Below are 18,691 nucleotides of genomic sequence, written 5' to 3' on the forward strand. Positions count from 1 at the left end.
GGTCTTCCGGTTTTAAGAGAATAACAGTTCTTTAGCAGAACGCATGAAAACTTCGTTACACAATTAATGCACAATGCAGCCACGCATATGTCAAATAATTTTGGAAGGTTTGCGAAGGGCCAACGAGAAATAGAGCTGAACTGTGTCAAGACGAATTAATCGTCTCATAGTACTGGAGAACACTGCAAATCCGTCGCGCAGAAAATGCGTCATATATGACCTGGAAAATAGAGAATAGATAGGCAGTAAAACGTACTGTATACGGTAAGATAGACTACTTGCCTGACCTTTATACACGTGTACTTATTATGACTCTTTGACTTCATGACTTTATATTGGCTATACGTGCGTTACATAGCGGAGAAGTAATACTATCGTAGAAGTTGCGAAATGAAGCCATAGTTCATGGGCTCATGCATTGGCAGCTGCACGTAACGTTTATGTTGTTCCGGAACTTTTGACATGCCTGCCCTGTCAACACAATGATGTTGCACTGCGTTGTTGTTTATTTTCATTCAAGGTGAAGAAGGTGGCAGTCACTGTTATGTGGGTATTAGTTTATTCGCTTGTAGGACAAATGTGTCGTTTATCCGGCAGTCTATGTAGAAGTGAGGTAATGATTTTCTCGGGTATTGAACCTTGATCTGTAGTTGATTGTCTGGAAGTGACTCTTGAACCTAGCTGTCAGTGCTCTCTCCCTATGCACAGTCATAGCGTCCTCAGCAGGCAATCCATCAAGCTGTTGATTTTCATTCTAGAGCAGAGCTGTCAAAACGAGGGGAAAAAACAAGAGGTCCCAAATGTAATATCTCTCCACTTTACCTCCATATTATAATTGTAAAGTATAAATAAGGTGCCTTATTCAAGATGAGTGTCCCAGGCTACTCGGAAGCTAAACACAAGGGGAGTGAGAAGATCGACAATGGCCTACCTGACCTTCCCAGTGGACCCCTGGACATCTACAGGAGAAGAGCCTCCTTCAACTGGAAGGACATGGTCATGTTCCTGGAGGGAGAGGATGTGCTAGAATTTAAGGTAGGCTGTGAAAATAAATGTGTAATAAACATGTTGTAAGCTGGTAATTATGTTGTAGGTTACTGTAGTGGAGGTGATTTGAAATGTAAATGTAAAGTATGTAAATCCTTTTGATTTGAGACAATATTATTACTATTTCTAACCATACCTTGATAAAAGATTAGTAACACCAAGGATACTAATACTGGTTACAGTAACCTGTCTATTTCTCCTTGTTACAAACACATTGATTGTTGTATATCTGACTATGTTTCTTCAAAAGGTTTTCAGTAAGGCATAACCTTGAGGAATATCTAGCATTTTTTTGTATATTTTACCATATTTTCTGTTTGTTCAACAGCAACATGTGTTCCGTACGTTGGAGAATGATCCCATATTTGCGCGTCAGCCCGGGGAGGACATCCCCATGGAGACGATGCGTGAGCTGACGTTCCGCAGGGTCAAACAGCTGTTCCGTTATGAGTTCCTCACGCAGGATGACATGATGCAGAACCCGTGGAAGACTGTCGTCCTCAATGACTGTCTAGGGATGTACGACTGGTCCATGGGTGCCAAGTTCTTCCTCAACAAAGGGGTGAGCGTAGTAGTGTTGATAGTAGCCATACAAAAGCAGCTCAAAATCTACGGCCTCACCATCCTTGGGAGAGTTTTCCTGAAAGCTTTGTAACACATTTACAACACACATTGTAAACAATGGCAATGAATTTAAGATTAACTTAAGATTTTGGTGCTATGAAGCTTTCAGGTGTATCGTTTCCTTTATCTAATTTGTCAAGGCCATTCATCAAGGCCATGGACAGGTGTAATTCAGGACAGTGATACTTGCTACAATGCTACTTACCAGGAACATATGGGCTGGCTATGGACTTATGCATGTAGTAGAATTCACGTATGAGATAATACATTTCTGCATGTGTGTCTTCTCAAGAGAAGATATATGACATTTGATTGTCAGTCTGGCCGTGTTCTGTTCCAGATGTTTGGTGGGACAGTGGCTAACTCAGGATCCCAGAGACACAACCAGTTTGTGCAGGATACAGAGGACATGATGGTAAACATTCATCAGCATATACATCCCTTCTCTCTCTCTCTCACTCTCTCTCTGCCATGATTTGTAACACGTACCCACATATAAATAGTAATCTGATATCTCTGTAGTAACGGGTTATTACCATTCAGTGTGTTAAGCAAATATGCCCTTTGACCAGTCAGATCTATTCCCCATTCTAACATTCCCAGCCAGGTATTCACAGCCTTATGTCATTTACAATGCTGTAACTAAAGAGCAGCTTGATAAAGACAACTTTGTGTCCAAAACGGTTACTATAACATTTGTGTATCTACTTAGATACTGTAACTAGCCATCAAGTCCTTCAAATACAACAGCATGACAATAGGACACAATATGAAACATAACCTCTTTGTTGTCCCCTAAGCAGCACCTGTTCTTGTCTCTCCGCAGACGTTTGGATGCTTCGCATTGACAGAACTCAGTCATGGCAGCAATACAAGAGCCATGAGGACCACAGCCAAGTATGACCCTAGCACTCAGGTGGGTGGGACACAGTTCACATACAGCATGGTCTCTATCACACTAGCTATGTGGTCCACTGTGGCTCAGTTGGTGGAGCATGATACTATCAATGCTAAGGTTGAGGTTCATTTCCCACTGGGACAATATATACAAAAAATGTATGCACTCATTGTACTGTTAGTCGCTTTGGATAAAAGCGTCAGCTAAATGGCATATATTATGGAAGGACGCTGCTGGTCTGTTTGTTTCTAGGGATATAACTCATAGGTGGTCTGATGGAGACGAGAATCCACATCTGCTGACATTTGTTAATTCCAAATTAATGGAAAATATCAAGAACCATCTAATTTCCCAATTTGAAGAAACTCCACGGTGATTCATAGATTCTCATCCGATCAGATCTAGATGATAGAAGTTTCTAGTCTACTCAAGTTAAAAATCTGTCTCCTCCAGGAATTTGTGATCAACTCCCCTGACTTTGAGGCAGCTAAGTTCTGGGTGGGGAACCTGGGTAAGACAGCCACTCATGCTGTGGTGTTCGCCCAGCTCTACACGCCTGACGGGCTTTGCCAGGGGCTGCACTCCTTTGTAGTCCAGGTACTGTCTGTCATATCTCTCTCTCTCTCTCTCTCTCTCTCTTTCTTTTTCTCTCTCTCACTCACTCTCTCTCTTTTGAACTAGAGTGGAGTATACTACAGGCTACTACTGCTTTAACTGTTTTAAATGACTATTATACTTGTTATTGTTATATTGGTTTTATATATGTTCCTGTAAAGTGCATTGTGTTGCGTCTGTGTATGAAATGTGCTCGATAAATACAGTTTGTAAAAAAACAGCATTTGCAAAACTAATCTTGATGTATCAAACTTTCCTAATGTTTGTTAGTGATATCAGTGAGATTGTAACCTGGTGCCTTTGACGCTGCAGGTCAGAGACCCCAAGACTCTGTTGGCCGTGCCTGGGGTGATGGTGGGAGATATGGGCAAGAAACTGGGACAGAACGGGCTGGACAATGGGTGGGTTCAGTGGCATCAGTCAATTAAATGTATTTGTATAGCACTGTTTACAAAGACAATTAGTGTCAAAGTGCTTTACAACATGAACATTACAGATAATATAAACAGTAAAACAACATAAAAATACTTCAGCCTGCCATTTCGGTACAATTCAGTCGTGTATTTTGTGGAAGGCAAAATATTGCCCAATGAGGTTCTGTTGCAATTCAAGCCTCCTTCAGTAAGTGGTGGTGAGTGACACTCTCACTAGAACCACTAGAGGGCAGTGCACTCTTATGTTTCACACTGTAGGTCCAAAATGTTCAACAAAGGGAATCTTAGTATGAATGAAGGTTCTAACATGCTCTAAGCCATACAGTAAATCTCATCACAATGATGACGATGATTTAACTATTTGCAATTTATCTATAGAATTGATGGCTATCAGTAAGTAACTAACATGATAAAGGATTATTTTGCTTATTACTTTTTTCCCACAAGTTTTGCAGTATTCCATAATGTCAGAATCCCGCGGGAGAACATGCTCAACAAAACCGGTGATGTCACCCCCGAGGGACGCTACGTGACACCTTTCAAGGTGAGTCGCAGGGCCTTACCCCAAATCCATCTCCTTAATGCTAAGTGACAAGCAGAGAGGCATCCGGACCCAGTCTTTGGTGCGATTCGCCAACTCTCCGATATCAAGACACTCTTACCATGACACCACTAGCGTCCTGTCCAGAGGGTGTACTTGTGCATGAAGCTGCCTCCTACATTAAAAAGATGTAAAATGTCTACAGAAACAGGAAATACTGTAGACTCCAGCCCTATGGGCCATTCTGGCTGGTGCGACCTGGCTCATACAATGCTTCCGTACTTACTTACTATGAAGGTGAGTAAAGGGAACCTCCACCTACACAGCCCATCACATTCCTCTTTAGAGAGAGAAGACTTTTTTTTTTCTCACAAACATACTGTAGAAATATCATTGTCCTCCTAGTTCCAGCTCTTGTCTGGCTCAGAGCACAGTCTATGTTATGTTATGTAAAGACAGGATTCCAACCTCTAGCTCTAGCTATGGAACTTGGCATGGGTTCTACTCAGTCGTGACAGCGGGATGTCAAATGAAAACGTCCAAACAAACACTCTGGGATTGGCTCGCCACGCCTGGACTCACTGGAAGAATCTTCCTACTGTTTTCCTTTCAAATAAACATGGGGAGGGAAGGCCTGTGGAAGCATGGGGCTCTGGAGGGCTCTGGGTTCGCCTGACTGATGGGAACTTACCGAAGGGAGGCTTCTGTGAAAACAATTAAAGACTGGGGTGTAAGACAGGAGACCTCTAATAGGTCTGTGGTTGGGATCCCCTGCAAGGCCTGGTTGGAATCGGTAGCTTTTATTGTCTGTTTTAATGGGCAGCGATGAGCCTGAAGGAGGACTGGGTGAGCGAACGGTTGTTAGTTATTAGTCATAGCCAGGCATGGAACATTCCTCTTTACCCCTGGGACATGAGTAAGGGATCATGTCAGGAGAGGTCTTAAAAGAGCTCTGAATAACCTGTAGCTGTTAATGACATTGAAAATCAGAAGCAGATGATTGGACCTTTACAATTGGACGAGGGGAACACAACTTGTTTCACTGGTCTCTCTGTAGTGGAGGTGATTTTGAATCACTCTCGTCTCGTGTGAGGTAGCCTTGAGATATGTAAACCAAAGTGTTGCCCTTGGACCTTGAGGATGTCCTCTTGGCTCAATGGCAGATGCTTCAGTCTTCCACATGGGAGACCCGGGTCAGACCCTGTCCGTCACATCTCCATAGAGATGAATGTATATGTATCTATCGCTATTGTATTTCTATCTCCCACTCCCCAATCTCTAAGCCATAGTATTCAAAAACCCTGTTGACCCTATTGAACCAGCAGAACTGGTCATCAAACCAATACATGAATACTAAGTGTCTTCCCTCCTCTTTCTTTCTCTCTCTCTCTCTTTTTTTCTCTCTCTCCGTCTATCCTACTCCCTTCTCTCTCTCAGGACCCTAACAAGCGGTTCGGGGCGTCGCTGGGTGCTCTCTCTGGGGGTAGAGTGTCCATCTCCAGGATGGCAGTGGTCAACCTGAAACTGGCCATGACTGTAGCGGTCCGCTTCTCTGCGACCCGGCGCCAGTTTGGGCCTACAAACACAGAGGAGATACCCGTGTTAGAGTACCAGCTACAGGTACAACTAGTAGGCAACCCTGATGAAGGCAATACAGACGAAACGTTGTTTTTTAATAATAAAGACTTACATTTTTTAAGCTAAATAAGTTCCATTTTGTCCTCCAAAAGTAGCTGAATACTTTTGAAATACAGTCTGCTACCCCATTCATGCACTTTGGTTGGACTGTAGTGACAGCACCCTTTTTCACAATTAGCAGGGATAGAATGCCAGTAATGCAAATCAATACTATTTATAAACAAAATATTGATCAATTGGATGAGTGTGTGAGTTTCAGTAAGATGTGAGAGGCCATCTCTTTAAGTGTCACTGTATGGCTGGATGTGTATTATAACGCACCTACTAGAGTGAAATGTGCTGCTTTATTGGAAATGTAGTTTTTGGGGGTGGCTCATCATGTTCACCATGGGTCTGCCTGTTTGTGTGTATTTACAGCAATGGCGTCTCATCCCATACCTTGCAGCGGTGTACGCCCTGGATCACTTCTCCAAGTCCATCTTCATGAACTTTGTGGAGTTTCAGATCGGCCTCATGATGAAGGACAAGAGCGACAGACAGGTAAGGGAGGGAGGGAACACATTGACCTGTGTTTATATATGTTGATATAGTTTGCCCTTGTTGCTCTTTTTTGTGTTATATTTGTGTGTGTGTGTGTGTGTGTGTGTGTGTGTGTGTGTGTGTGTGTGTGTGTGTGTGTGTGTGTGTGTGTGTGTGTGTGTGTGTGTGTGTGTGTGCGTGCGTGTGTGTGTGTCTAGGCAGAGCTGGGCAGAGAGATCCATGCCATAGCCTGCTCCAGTAAGCCCCTGGGCTCATGGACAGCTCAGAGGGGAATCCAGGAGTCTAGGGAGGCCTGCGGAGGACACGGCTACCTGGCCAGTGAGTCACACTACACTACCTTTACAGCTACTGATCACCCAGTGATGGAAAAAAAATTAATAATAATAAATGCACTAGGTCGCTTTGGATAATAGTGTCAGTTAAATGGCATATGTAATATTATTGTTATCAGTGTCCTCATAATGATGTTGCTTTCCTCTCCTCAGTGAACCGCCTGGGGGATATCCGGAACGACAACGACCCCAACTGCACATACGAGGGAGACAACAATGTGCTGCTGCAGCAGACCAGCAACTACCTGCTGAGCTGGCTCCATGCCAAGCACCACGGTCAGTCTCTAACCTGGACCTGGAGGCCTGTTGTCCAAACACTGGTTAAGCCTATTCCTAGAATAATAACAGTAACAGTAATAACAGGCTACTGGCAGTTTGGGAAACTGGCCTGTAAAGAAGCCACTTAAACTGTCAACTTTCACTGTACAACCTTGATGAGGGTGAAATGCCTATGGAGTAATAATTATTAACCTTGAAAGGTTATGAACTGTTGGAGCACAGCCAACTACAAGACATGTTTTTTTATCAGATGTTTTAGTTCAAATTCAATGTTTCATCTGTTTTGGTGTATGCCTGTAACATTGTTGGTAAGCTCCACACAGTCTGAGGTGCTGATGGTGTTTTGTAGATAATGTGAAGATCCAGTCCCCACTGGAGTCTGTGAACTTCCTGGAAGACTTCGACAGTATCCTGGAGACCAGGTTCACAGCAACATCCATGGAAGAGTGCATGGACTCTGCAGGTACGACACACACACACACACACACACACACATTTTATTAACAGGAGAGAAACTTGTACAGGGGGGTAGTGGGGGTGAAGAGGTCTTTAGGAGGGACCGTTAAAATGTAGCCTGAAGAGACAGCGGAAGATTGGTAGTGACTCCAGTTGTTATAAAACGATTCCAGTGTTCTGGTTCTGATGGAAAGTGCTTGGTCATGGTGCCAGTTAACACCCAGGCTCCAGCTCTCACACCTGGTGGAGGGTAAGCAGCCACACTGACCCTCACATGCACCACAGGGCAGGCTGCCCCTGGAAGTGCCTGTTCCATTCAGAGAGAGAGCACTCCATGTCGGTTAGGGGCTGTAACACAGCTTTCAAAGAATGCCAAAAAAAAAGTTAAACACACACACACACACACACACACACACACACACACACACACACACACACTCACTCACTCACACACAGCAGTGGTCTTTTCTCTGCAGTGTTTTGACTGTGTGGATGAATGCCCTTCCAAGGTAAAGGCAGACAGACCAGGCAGACCAGGCTGACTCTCCAGTGGAGAGATGTGAACCTTGGCTCGCGTCCCTCTTCCACATATGCCAAACATCTGCACAGTTTATTGACATCATACCACAGACGGTGACTTAACCCGCCTGTCGCCTAGCAACCCCGGGTCAGGCCTGCAGCCTGGGTTCATTTTAAACGACAAATCGGGGGTCGGGGAAGCGGCCATTTTGTCTCGGTCACGCTCTGTCACCATAGCATCTGAAGAGTGTCACCGCGGACCACGTGTGTGTCATAAAGAGGAGGAGGAGGTAGAGAAGCTGCGTTAGAGTGCAGGTGTATGTTAGACACTGTTGTTGTTTCTAGGTTAATTACTAGCACATGATGTGTCACTGCTTTCCTGTTATAATGGACTGCAGAGTGCACTGAGGCCATGCAGTCGCCATGGCAACAGATGGTAAAGCTATAACACTCTTAAGAGGAATGATTTATTTGAGTCACTTTAGTTTTGTTTTTATCCTTCTCTCATGAGCCCCTCTAAATACGATTTGTAATGATCATTGGTTAACAAAGCTTTTCCAAAATGTTAAAAGCTCCTGATATCTTCTCTTATTGTTCCCTTATCTAACCTTTCATAGCTCACAACGTTTCTCGTAAATGTCTCCACAAGCATGGCACTCCTCATATCCCCCAGAACTATTGGAGAGTCATCTGTTTGTCATTACCGGTATGACATTACCATCTCTTCTGCGTACCTTGGCCCTGGAAGCTGTGAAAACACCACCATACCTGCACTCACGTGCGCGCACACACACACACACACATACACACACACACACACCTCCCTTGTAAAGCCAGCCAAATAAAACACAATCTTATCATGGTCAGGAGTGGGGTCAGTCAGACAGCCACTCACTACCTTTAAGGTATGATCTGGCTCCCTTATGTGTGAAGTGAGTGTTTGTAGTCCCATAAGGAGGCCTATAGCCAATGCAAAGTTTTCCATCTGCTCATGAAGGCCTCTTGCAAAGCCTTGCTTAGTTGAGTGCAGGAGATTGGGTGCACAGGCATAAAGCAGGCTTTTCATTACTTAAGGCCAGGCGATTGTACAGTCATCTACAGTGTCTCATAGCAGACCTTATTTGGTAAACAGCACCGCAGCTTATAACATAAGTTTTTTGCTTCGTGCAGGGGCCCTGAGGAAAGTCTTGAATCAGAGCATTGGTTATAAATACTGTATATTGTCCTGCTGTGACTGTATTTGACCTGACCTCCCTCTGTTGTCAAACCGACAACCCTCTCTGTTAGCCATGGGCTGTCATTGCTACTATAGAGAAAAGAAAGGGAACTTGATGCTGTATGATCTTAGATGTATTTGTTTTGGTACTCATTTGTTTATTCGTCATTCATTATTGTTCTGTATTATCAGTTTGATATCACTTTGTGTTTTTAGAACTGAAGTGAAACTCATTTCCGTCATGAATCCTTTTGAAATCCTTATGTTTTTAAAACTGAAGGGAAACTCATTTGCTTTGTAACTCCACACACTGCAGATAGCGGTGTTACATTTGGAAATGTTTATTAATATAACACTGCAGCCTATATAACCTGTTTCTTCTGTCCTGTTGTCCCATTCCCACCGTAGTGCCGCTGGCTGCCTATAAGTGGCTGGTGTGTTTCCTGTTAAGGGAGAGCCAGAGGAGACTGGCCCAGGAAAAGGCTACTGGCAAGGCTGACTTTGAGGCTCGTAACAACACCCAGGTAACGCACATATACACACTCAAACACATAGGCCTACCCCTGAATGAGTAAGCAGAGCTGTGTGTGTGTGTGTGTGTAGCAATACTCATTTCTCAAGCTTGGGGGAGCAGAAACAGAAGATAAGAAAGGAAAGATAAGAGAAAGAAGAGAGGAGAAGTGTTTGCCCTGGTTGACACAGGTTCAAAGGGATCTCTCTCTCTACCTCTACCTCTCTACCCCCCCCCCCCCCCTCCCTCTCTTGCCCTATGTTTCCAGAGCCCTTTCCTAGGGCAGGTTCAGTAAGATGGTCCAGACTCATCAGTCACTCCTCCTGTCTATTAGCCAATGTGTTTCCTGCAAACACACCTGGGTTATCAGAGTGCCGGGTTTCACTCAGTCTCCATTAACTGCAATGCATTATGCATTATGCAATGCATTATCAACATGAAAGTCTTATACACACACACACACACACACACACACACACACATCACAAGTTGGAAGTTGGCTTTGAGTAAGATCCCACTGGGATCTTTGTCAGGTCAAATTAGATTTTATATTAGATATTTTAATTGTTATGTTACTGTTATTGTGACATTGGCCTACGTTGAGTCTGATGACGAATCATATGCCTTTTCCTTGACCTAAGATACTTTTGCACACACATACAGCACTTGCTTGTGGACCGTCCTCCTATACAGTATTTACATTCTTACACACTGACTGTATTAGCTGTATTCTCACAGTCTTAACATAGCTCAGACCATCTGTTTTAGGTTCGCGGCTGGGGCGAGGGATCATGTCCTGTTAGATGTGTGAGGTCACAGTCACAGCGTGTGTCATCTGTGATGTCCTGTGTTGTGACTGTAACTGTATCTTCTGGAACATCAGCTTTGTCTTCATGGACAATCTGTACAGCAAATGACGAAGTTGACCAAAGTTCCGTACTTTTAACATGGCTCTAGTTTTCTAAGAAAAACTGAATGTAGTCTATTTAGCCTTAAAAGGAGCCACATTATCTGGTAAACACATTTTTTACACATGCCTGATGAGGAGCAGATCAATATTGTATTATGTAATAGCTGTAAGGAAATAGAGTAAACTAATAGGCAGTATATTATGATAACGCATTAAAAGGACTGAGGTGATGGTGATGATGATGAGGAGGAGGAGGCGGATGATGATGATGGTGATGATGAGGAGGAGGCGGATGGTGATGATGAGGAGGAGGCGGATGATGATGATGGTGATGAGGAGGAGGAGGAGGAGGCGGATGATGATGATGATGATGATGATGCGGATGATGATGATGATGGTGATGGTGATGATGATGATAAACAGTGGGAACCCATAGGTTCGTGTGTGCGTGTTGCCTGACCCCAGTAGCCCCTGAGTGTGTGTGTTTATGTGTGTGAAGAGCGAGAGTTTGGTTTGGCACTTGTCCTAGGACAGTTGGCTTAGTGTGTGTGACGTGGTGTTGTCCTAAGCTAAGTCCCTGTATCCGGCTGGTGTGTGAGGTTCAAAACAAGGATTAACAAAGGACTACCATGAAACCGGACTAAAAGGACTGCTATGCATGAGTTCACGGGTCCAATCACAACTCTGATTACCTTTATTCATCAGATTCATCATAATGTGTTGTAATATGTCTAATATATGTCATAATGTGTCTCTAGCTCCTATGATCAATGGTAAACATTTCCTTATATGGTCATTTACATTTTGTTTACAGTGAACATTGAACACCCCTAATCAAAACATACTACATTGCCCCTATGACCAAACCACATTAGTTTGTAAATGGATTGTAGAGTTGGGGTCTCTCCAGTTCATTACCTCACTGTTGCACTGTTACTCTGTGGTTTTAGGCTAGAGGGACAGATGGACTGAGCTGAAGTAGATTCATGGTCTGAAAATAAGTCATTTCCACCCAGGCTGGCAGCACAGCCAAAGTTAGGCCTATCTCATGCCCAGCGGGACCCATAGACCTTGACTGAGACAGAGAGGCTCAAAGGGTTCAAAGGCGTGAGAGGATCTGCGTTCTGTCTCTGCCAATGTGGCACAGGAAGGATGGGCATTGCCCAGTCATGGCCGGACAGACACACAATACTGGGACTGGGAATGGTGTTGTGATAACTGGTTCTGGCTCTCCCCTCTGTGTGTGTGTGTTTATCTGTGTGTGCGTGGGCGTCTGCGTCTGTATGCGTGTGCGTGTGTTTAGGTTTGTCTTTGTTTATGTCTTCATGTTTGGGTCTGCACAGGATTTTGAAATGAGTTATCATGCTTCTCTTTCTGTGTCTGTGTCTGTGTCTGTGTCTGTGTCTGTGTGTCTGTAGGTGTATTACTGCCGGTCCCTGTCCATCGTGTACATAGAGCACACGGTGGTGCAGAGGTTCCATGACCAGACCTGTGATGAAGACACACCAGCAGGTCTCAGACCTGTGCTTAAACGCCTCTGTGCCCTCTACAGCCTGTGGACCCTCAGCAACCACATGGCCACACTGTACCAAGGTCAGTTTGATAATAACAGTAGTGTGTTTTATACTGACGAACAAATAGAAAACAGACTATTTAGATAGCTTCACACATAGTAAAAATATAGAATGAGTTTGTCCACTTTAGCTCAAATAGTATAAGACACAAATAAATTATTTGAGCTCGAAGCTGACTCTGTGTGTGTGTGTTTGTGCATGTGCGTGTGAACGCCTACGTGTGTGTGTGTGTGTGTGTGTGTGTGTGTGTGTGTGTGTGTGTGTGTGTGTGTGTGTGTGTGTGTGTGTGTGTGTGTGTGTGTGTGTGTGTGTGTGTGTGTGTGTGTGTGTGTGTGTGTGTGTGTGTGTTTTCTCCCCCAGGTGGTTATTTCTCTGGGAAGGAGCCAGCTGATTGGGTCCAGACTGCTATCCTCACTCTCTGCTCACAGGTCAGATAATCAAATGTCTATCAATATAAAACAGTCTATCCATTTTAATCCCCTGGGGTGAGTTTCCTGAAACCTTCGCAGCACGAAGATCAGTGGTTAATTAATAGATTAATTCTCATATCAACTAAACTAATGGAGACAGCCATGATTAAGCGCAGATATTAAAATGTCCTGACCTCTGTTTATATTTTGTATCTGTTTGGCTTGGATGACTGGGGGTGATGACCTCAACGTTGTTTTTTGGCTTGGCTTGTAGTGTGCTGATGAGTGTAGTATCTGTGCTGTCTGTCTGTCTGTCTGTCTGTCTGTCTGTCTGTCTGTCTGTTTGTGTTGAACTCTCTCTCTGTCGTGGAGCAGCTGAAGGATGAGGCGGTTGCGTTGGTGGATGCCATTGCCCCCCCTGACTTCATTCTCAACTCGCCCATTGGCAAGGTCGATGGTGAGGTAAGGACCCCCGTGTGAAACCTCTTAGTGCCTCCCCTTAGCTCTTTCTCACACACACACACACACACACACACACACACACACACACTGCACAGCCTGCACAGGGACTAGGGATCAGGCCCACACACCCCTAAAGTTGGAAGGAAATGGCATAGATTCACTGATGACATCATAACAACAACAGTGTAGCCAGAATGTACAGTGGAAGTTCACCTGCAGACATGCATTAACAGCCTGCAAACACCATTGCAAGACTATACTGCTACTACATGATACACGCATTCTGCCACTACAGCCACTCCTTCTAGTGCTGCATAGCTTTTCTACGACGATTAACGACATTATTAGACAAAGGTGATAAAACTGTTGAGTGATAAGAAGCTTAGCTTTAATTGATTATTTGTAATGAAGATGAATATCCATCTCAAACCAGCAACCTGTGTATCTCTCTCTCTCTCTCATCTCCCACTCCAGTTAATTGTTATTGATGGCTTGGACACTGATGTTTTAGGAGGACACTGATGTGTTGAGGAACTTTCTGCGAAAACAGCTCTTAGTCCTCACATTAGAAAAACAGAGCATCCCTTTCAGGGCACAGAGAGACAGGGGAGCATTTGAAAGCCAGACTGTTAACAAAATAGTGACCACACACACACACACACACACACACAATTACTCACATGCGCATGCAGTTACTCTTTCTTTCTCCCTCTCTGTCTGTCTGTCTGTGTCTCTCTCTCTCTCTCTCTCTCTCTCTCACACACACACACACACACACACACACACATACACACACACCGTTTTCCATCATAATCCTGGCTAACAGACATGGTGGTGTTTATGCTTGAGTCGGTCAGTCAGTAGTTCCTGGAAGATGACTGCAGCCTCTGGCTCTTGTGTGTGTCTTCCAGTAACATGGCCAACCCACCCACTAACAACAGCTCAGCATGCTCAGACCCAGTATTGTTTAACTGGGACCTGGTGCTGTATGGACCCATTGTGACAGCTGTTGCAAACAGTGTGTCTCAGACGTGTTGTTGGTCTCCACAGAGCCTTGGGACGCTGAGGGACTGTGAGGAGTGTCTGTTGTAGGGGATGAGTAACGGATGATGCACAGGCAGACAGAGTGTTATTAAGAACTTGGCAGGTTGACCTGTAGGCCAAATGACTAAGACAAGACACTGTGTGAAGGTTAAAGTGTTGCTTCAAGTGAAGCTGTATTAGTTCACTCTTAATAGATGTGTGGTTTTGGGTCTTTCAAGACACGTTCCTTTTTTAATTGCTTTGACATTTTAACATGAGCCAGAGCTCTGCACATGTATCCAGCAGTGATGTTGTTTATGACAACCACACCCAGGGCCAGACCATATCCAGGGTGAGCCAAGCAGAGCTTAGCTAATACTGGGGTGAGGTCAGTGTGATAGATAGTGGGAGGGGGGGCGTCGGCCACGACAACAAAGCCATGCTGCTTCCAATGCCCTGAGTTGGGACCTCTGTTGCCAGGCAATGCAGCAATGGGGTTTTAACCCAGGGTAATTCCAGAGTTTCCCCAGGAGTTCTAATGGAATGGGGAGGAAAGCAATGAAGGAATGTACGGGTGGGGGTGAAATTGACTCTGGACACTTTGCAAGTGGTGATAATAACAAAGAAACAGAAATACCCTTGAGTAAATAGAACACAGATATTTTGTGATACTTGAGAGCAGTTATAAAGGCCCAGCAACACAGTTATAAACATGACAGATATCCTTATCCTGCCTAACTATGTATGACATGAGAGCAGTGATGATTAACAGATACTGTAGAAGGGAAGGAAGCCAGCTCTTTGCTCACCGCTGCTCTGTTGTAAGCAACATATCACCAGCCTGTTATCATGATGGATCATGCATGGTTATGATGGGTATTATGTCACGATGTTGCCCTGTGTGTGATGTCACAATGTTGCCCTCTGGTTGAGCCCCACTATAGCCCCACTACCAGGGGTCGATGGTTACGGTATGGAGTGTGTCTCAAGCCCCCCGCAGAGCTCAGTATTGATGATGGAGATCAGATGAGAAGAACCAGGGCCCGTATTCACAAAGCATCTCAGATCAGGAGTGCTGATCTAGGATTGTTGCCTTTTAGATCATAATGAATAAGAATACCTGGTTAGGTAGAAAGACCTGATCCTAGATCAGCACTCCTACTCTAAGAAGCTTTGTGGTTACAGGGCCCTGTTCACTCACCAGCCACTTTATTAGGTACACCTTGCTAGTACCGGGCTGGACCCCCTTTTGCCTTCAGAACTGCCTTAATTCTTTGTGGCATAGATTCAACAAGGTGCTGGAAACATTCCTCAGAGATTTTGGTCCATATTGACATGATAGCATCACGCAGTTGCTGCAGATTTGTCGGCTGCACATCCATGATGCGAATCTCCCGTTCCACCACATCCCAAAGGTACTCTATTGGATTGAGATCTGGTGACTGTGGAGGTCATTGGAGTACAGTGAACTCATTGTCATGTTCAAGAAACCAGTTTGAGATGATTTGAGCTTTGTGACATGGCGCGTTATCCTGCTGGAAGTAGCTATCAGAAGATGGGTACACTGTGGTCATAAAGGGATGGACATGGTCAGCAACAATACTCAGGTAGGCTGTGGCGTTTAAACGATGCTCAATTGGTACTAAGGTGCCCAAAGTGTGCCAAGAAAGGATGGATCCATGCTTTCATGTTGTTTACGCCATGTTGTTTCGCAGCAGAAATCGAGACTCATCAGACCAGGCAACGTTTTTCCAATCTTCTATTGTCCAATTTTGGTGAGCCTGTGCGAATTGTAGCCTCAGTTTCCTGTTCTTAGCTAACAGGAGTGGCACCCGGTGTGCTCTTCTGCTGCTGTAGCCCATCTGCTTCAAGGTTTGACGTGTTGTGCGTTCAGAGACGGTCTTCTCCATACCTTGGTTGTAACGAGTGGTTATTTGAGTTACTGTTGCCTTTCTATCATCTCGAACCAGTCTGGCCATTCTCCTCTGACCTCTGGCATCAACAAGGCATTTTTGCCCAGAGAACTGCCGCTCACTGAATATTTTCTCTTTTTCGGACCATTCTCTGTAAACCCTAGAGATGGTTGTGTGTGAAAATCCCAGTAGATCAGCAGTTTCTGAAATACTCAGATCAGCCCGTCTGGCACCAACAACCATGCCACGTTCAAAGTCACTTAAATTACCTTTCTTCCCCATTCTGATGCTCAGTTTGAACTTCAACAGGTCGTCTTGACCATGTCTACATGCCTAAATGCATTGAGTTGCTGCCATGTGATTGGCTGATTAGATATTTGCGTTAACGAGCAGTTGAAAAGGTGTACCTAATAAAGTAGCCGGTGAGTGTATAACCCATAATCCACCTAGTCCAGCTGTGTCACCTATGACAAATCCTAACTCTGTATTTGAAACACATGTGGAACAAACTGTGTGTGTGTGCGTGTGTGTGTGTGAGAGAGAGAGAGAGCGAGTGAACGAATGAGCAAGTGATTCTTCATTTTCTCCTTAATTATCAGAGTGTTTTTGTAAACATCAAGTCAGCATTACTCAACAAGCTTTTCTCAGAAACGCATCCATTCATAACAACCTCTTTCCAGAAACTAGATTAACCCAGATTAACAGATCTATAAACTCATATCTTATCCATAACTCATAACTTAAACATAATTGTGTGTGTGTGCAATGAGGTTGCTGTCTAGTGGTTACTGTCTCTTATTAAGTGTGGCTGGATGGGTTGTGATTAATACTGTAGAAACATGAGGAGATCTGATGAAGGTCAATGCCAAAGACTGACATACTGTACTATGACACCCCTCCAGTGACCAACATGAGGTTGTCATTAAAAGGCCTTACTTAGGCAACTACAATTAGGATTAACATGATTAACATAAAGATACACACTCATGAGTACACACAACTGACTTATATGATAAAGGTTTACACACACACACACACACACACACACACACACACACACACAGTCAGTGTACTAGTGTACTATCTCTCTCTCTTTCTCTGTCTATCTCTCTCCTCTTTCTCTCTCTCTCGCCCTCTCTCCTCTGTTCATCCCTGATCACTTCTTCCTCTTGTGTTCTAGCTGTATAAGAACCTGTGGTCCACGGTGATGCAGGGGAACAAGGTTCTAGAGCGGCCAGCCTGGTGGGCTGAGTTCTGCTCCGACAAACCTGTCGTGGGTTCCCTACGGGCCAAGCTATAACATTCTGGAACTGTTCCACCACCAAGTCCATCAGCTCAGAAAACATCCTGGACATCCTCCCTGAGTGGTTCTCTGAAAGGAGAGCTGTATAGAAAAGAGTATGGTGGAGTCACACTAATGCAATTACTATCACTCTATAAAATAACATATACAGTCATGAGAAAAAATTAGGACACCCTATGAAAACCTTTGTCTTCTTCAACATATTCAAACATATGGACATTTGATATTCATTTGAACAATATTGAAAAATTGAGGTAATATAACTAAACAAATACAACTGAAACAAATTATTTAAAAAATGATTGGTAAAATGTAATTAATAGAAATGCAATCTTCTTGTGAGGAAAAAGTTAGGACACCCCTACATTTAGTTCCACTTAAAATGCCTAAAATTATAATAAAGAGCACCACATCAGGTGCAAATGATTAGAACATCGTTACAGAGGATTTTGGAGGAGCCTGTCCTATTTAAACCTCAGATATTTAGTTTGGTTTGCTCTTGATTGTTGAAGTGAGTTGCATCACCATGGCGAGATCAAAAGAGCTCTCTGAGGCCTTCAGAAGAAAAATTGTAGATGCATATGAGTCTGGGAAGGGATATAAAAAGATCTCCAAACTATTCGAAATTGGCCATTCCACTGTCCGGAAAATAATTTACAAGTGGAGAACATTTAAAACCACCACCAACATGGCCAGGTCAGGCCACCCAAGCAAGTTCAGCCTAAGAGCTGACCGAAAGATGCTTAAAGAAGTCTCCAACAATCCCAGAATGTCATCACGAGACCTACAGGTATCTCTTGCCACAATTGATGTCAAAGTACATGCATCCACCATAAGAAAGAGACTGAACAAGTTTGCATTACATGGGAGGTGTGCAAGGAGGAAACCCCTGCTGTCAAAAAAAAACATCAGGGCAACACTAAAGTTTGCCAGAGAACACCTAGAGAAAGACCAGAACTTCTGGAACAATGTGCTTTGGACAGATGAATCCAAAGTTGAACTATTTGGGCACAGTAAGAGTAGACATGTTTGGCGCAAAACCAAGACAGCATTTGAGAACAAGAACCTCATACCAACTGTGAAGCATGGGGGTGGAAATGTCATGGTTTGGGGCTGCTTTTCTGCAGCAGGGCCTGGTCAGCTCACCATCATAGAATCCACTATGAATTTTGTATTGTATCAGAGGGTGCTTGAGGAAAATGTGAGACCATCTGTTCAAAAGTTGAAGCTGAAGCAGATGTGGACCATGCAACATGACAATGACCCAAAACATTCCAGTAAATCTACCAAGGAATGACTCAAGAAAAATAAATTGAGAGTTCTGGAATGGTCAAGTCAAAGCCCGGATCTTAATCTTATTGAGATGCTGTGGATTGATTTGAAACTGGCTGTGCATGCAAGACACCCCTCGAACATCACACAGCTGAAAGAATTCTGCAAGGAGGA

General features: G+C 44.0%; 1 protein-coding gene across 2 annotated transcripts; it reads left to right on the forward strand.

The window, feature by feature from the left end:
- Nucleotides 1-28: 28 nt before the first annotated feature.
- acox3 (acyl-CoA oxidase 3, pristanoyl) lies at nt 29-17,297 on the forward strand. 2 transcript variants are annotated; one of them, XM_083675195.1, is made up of 18 exons: nt 29-264; nt 868-1,035; nt 1,376-1,609; nt 2,012-2,086; nt 2,498-2,587; nt 3,023-3,166; nt 3,497-3,585; nt 4,066-4,162; nt 5,597-5,779; nt 6,215-6,337; nt 6,535-6,655; nt 6,823-6,945; nt 7,298-7,411; nt 9,548-9,663; nt 11,979-12,153; nt 12,495-12,562; nt 12,920-13,006; nt 17,123-17,297. In XM_083675195.1, the coding sequence occupies exons 2-18, from the start codon at nt 868-870 to the stop codon at nt 17,240-17,242; spliced, it is 2,127 nt and encodes a 708-aa protein (XP_083531321.1). In that variant the 5' UTR covers nt 29-264; the 3' UTR covers nt 17,243-17,297. The 2 variants fall into 2 exon arrangements, with proteins under 2 accessions (XP_083531321.1, XP_083531320.1); XM_083675194.1 differs by having other exon boundaries at nt 29-1,035.
- The last annotated feature ends 1,394 nt before the right edge of the window (nt 17,298-18,691 follow it).

The sequence above is a fragment of the Argentina silus genome (genome assembly GCF_951799395.1).
Source record: "Argentina silus genome assembly, chromosome: 1".
NCBI classification, from domain to species: Eukaryota; Metazoa; Chordata; class Actinopteri; order Argentiniformes; family Argentinidae; genus Argentina; species Argentina silus.

Bases quoted from the DNA above. Each gene is read 5' to 3' on its own strand.
- acox3 (XM_083675194.1), top strand. From the start codon at position 868: ATGAGTGTCCCAGGCTACTCGGAAGCTAAACACAAGGGGAGTGAGAAG. The intron at 3,167-3,496 runs GTACTGTCTGTC...TTGACGCTGCAG, and splicing joins TGCACTCCTTTGTAGTCCAG to GTCAGAGACCCCAAGACTCT. The intron at 13,007-17,122 runs GTAAGGACCCCC...CTTGTGTTCTAG, and splicing joins TTGGCAAGGTCGATGGTGAG to CTGTATAAGAACCTGTGGTC.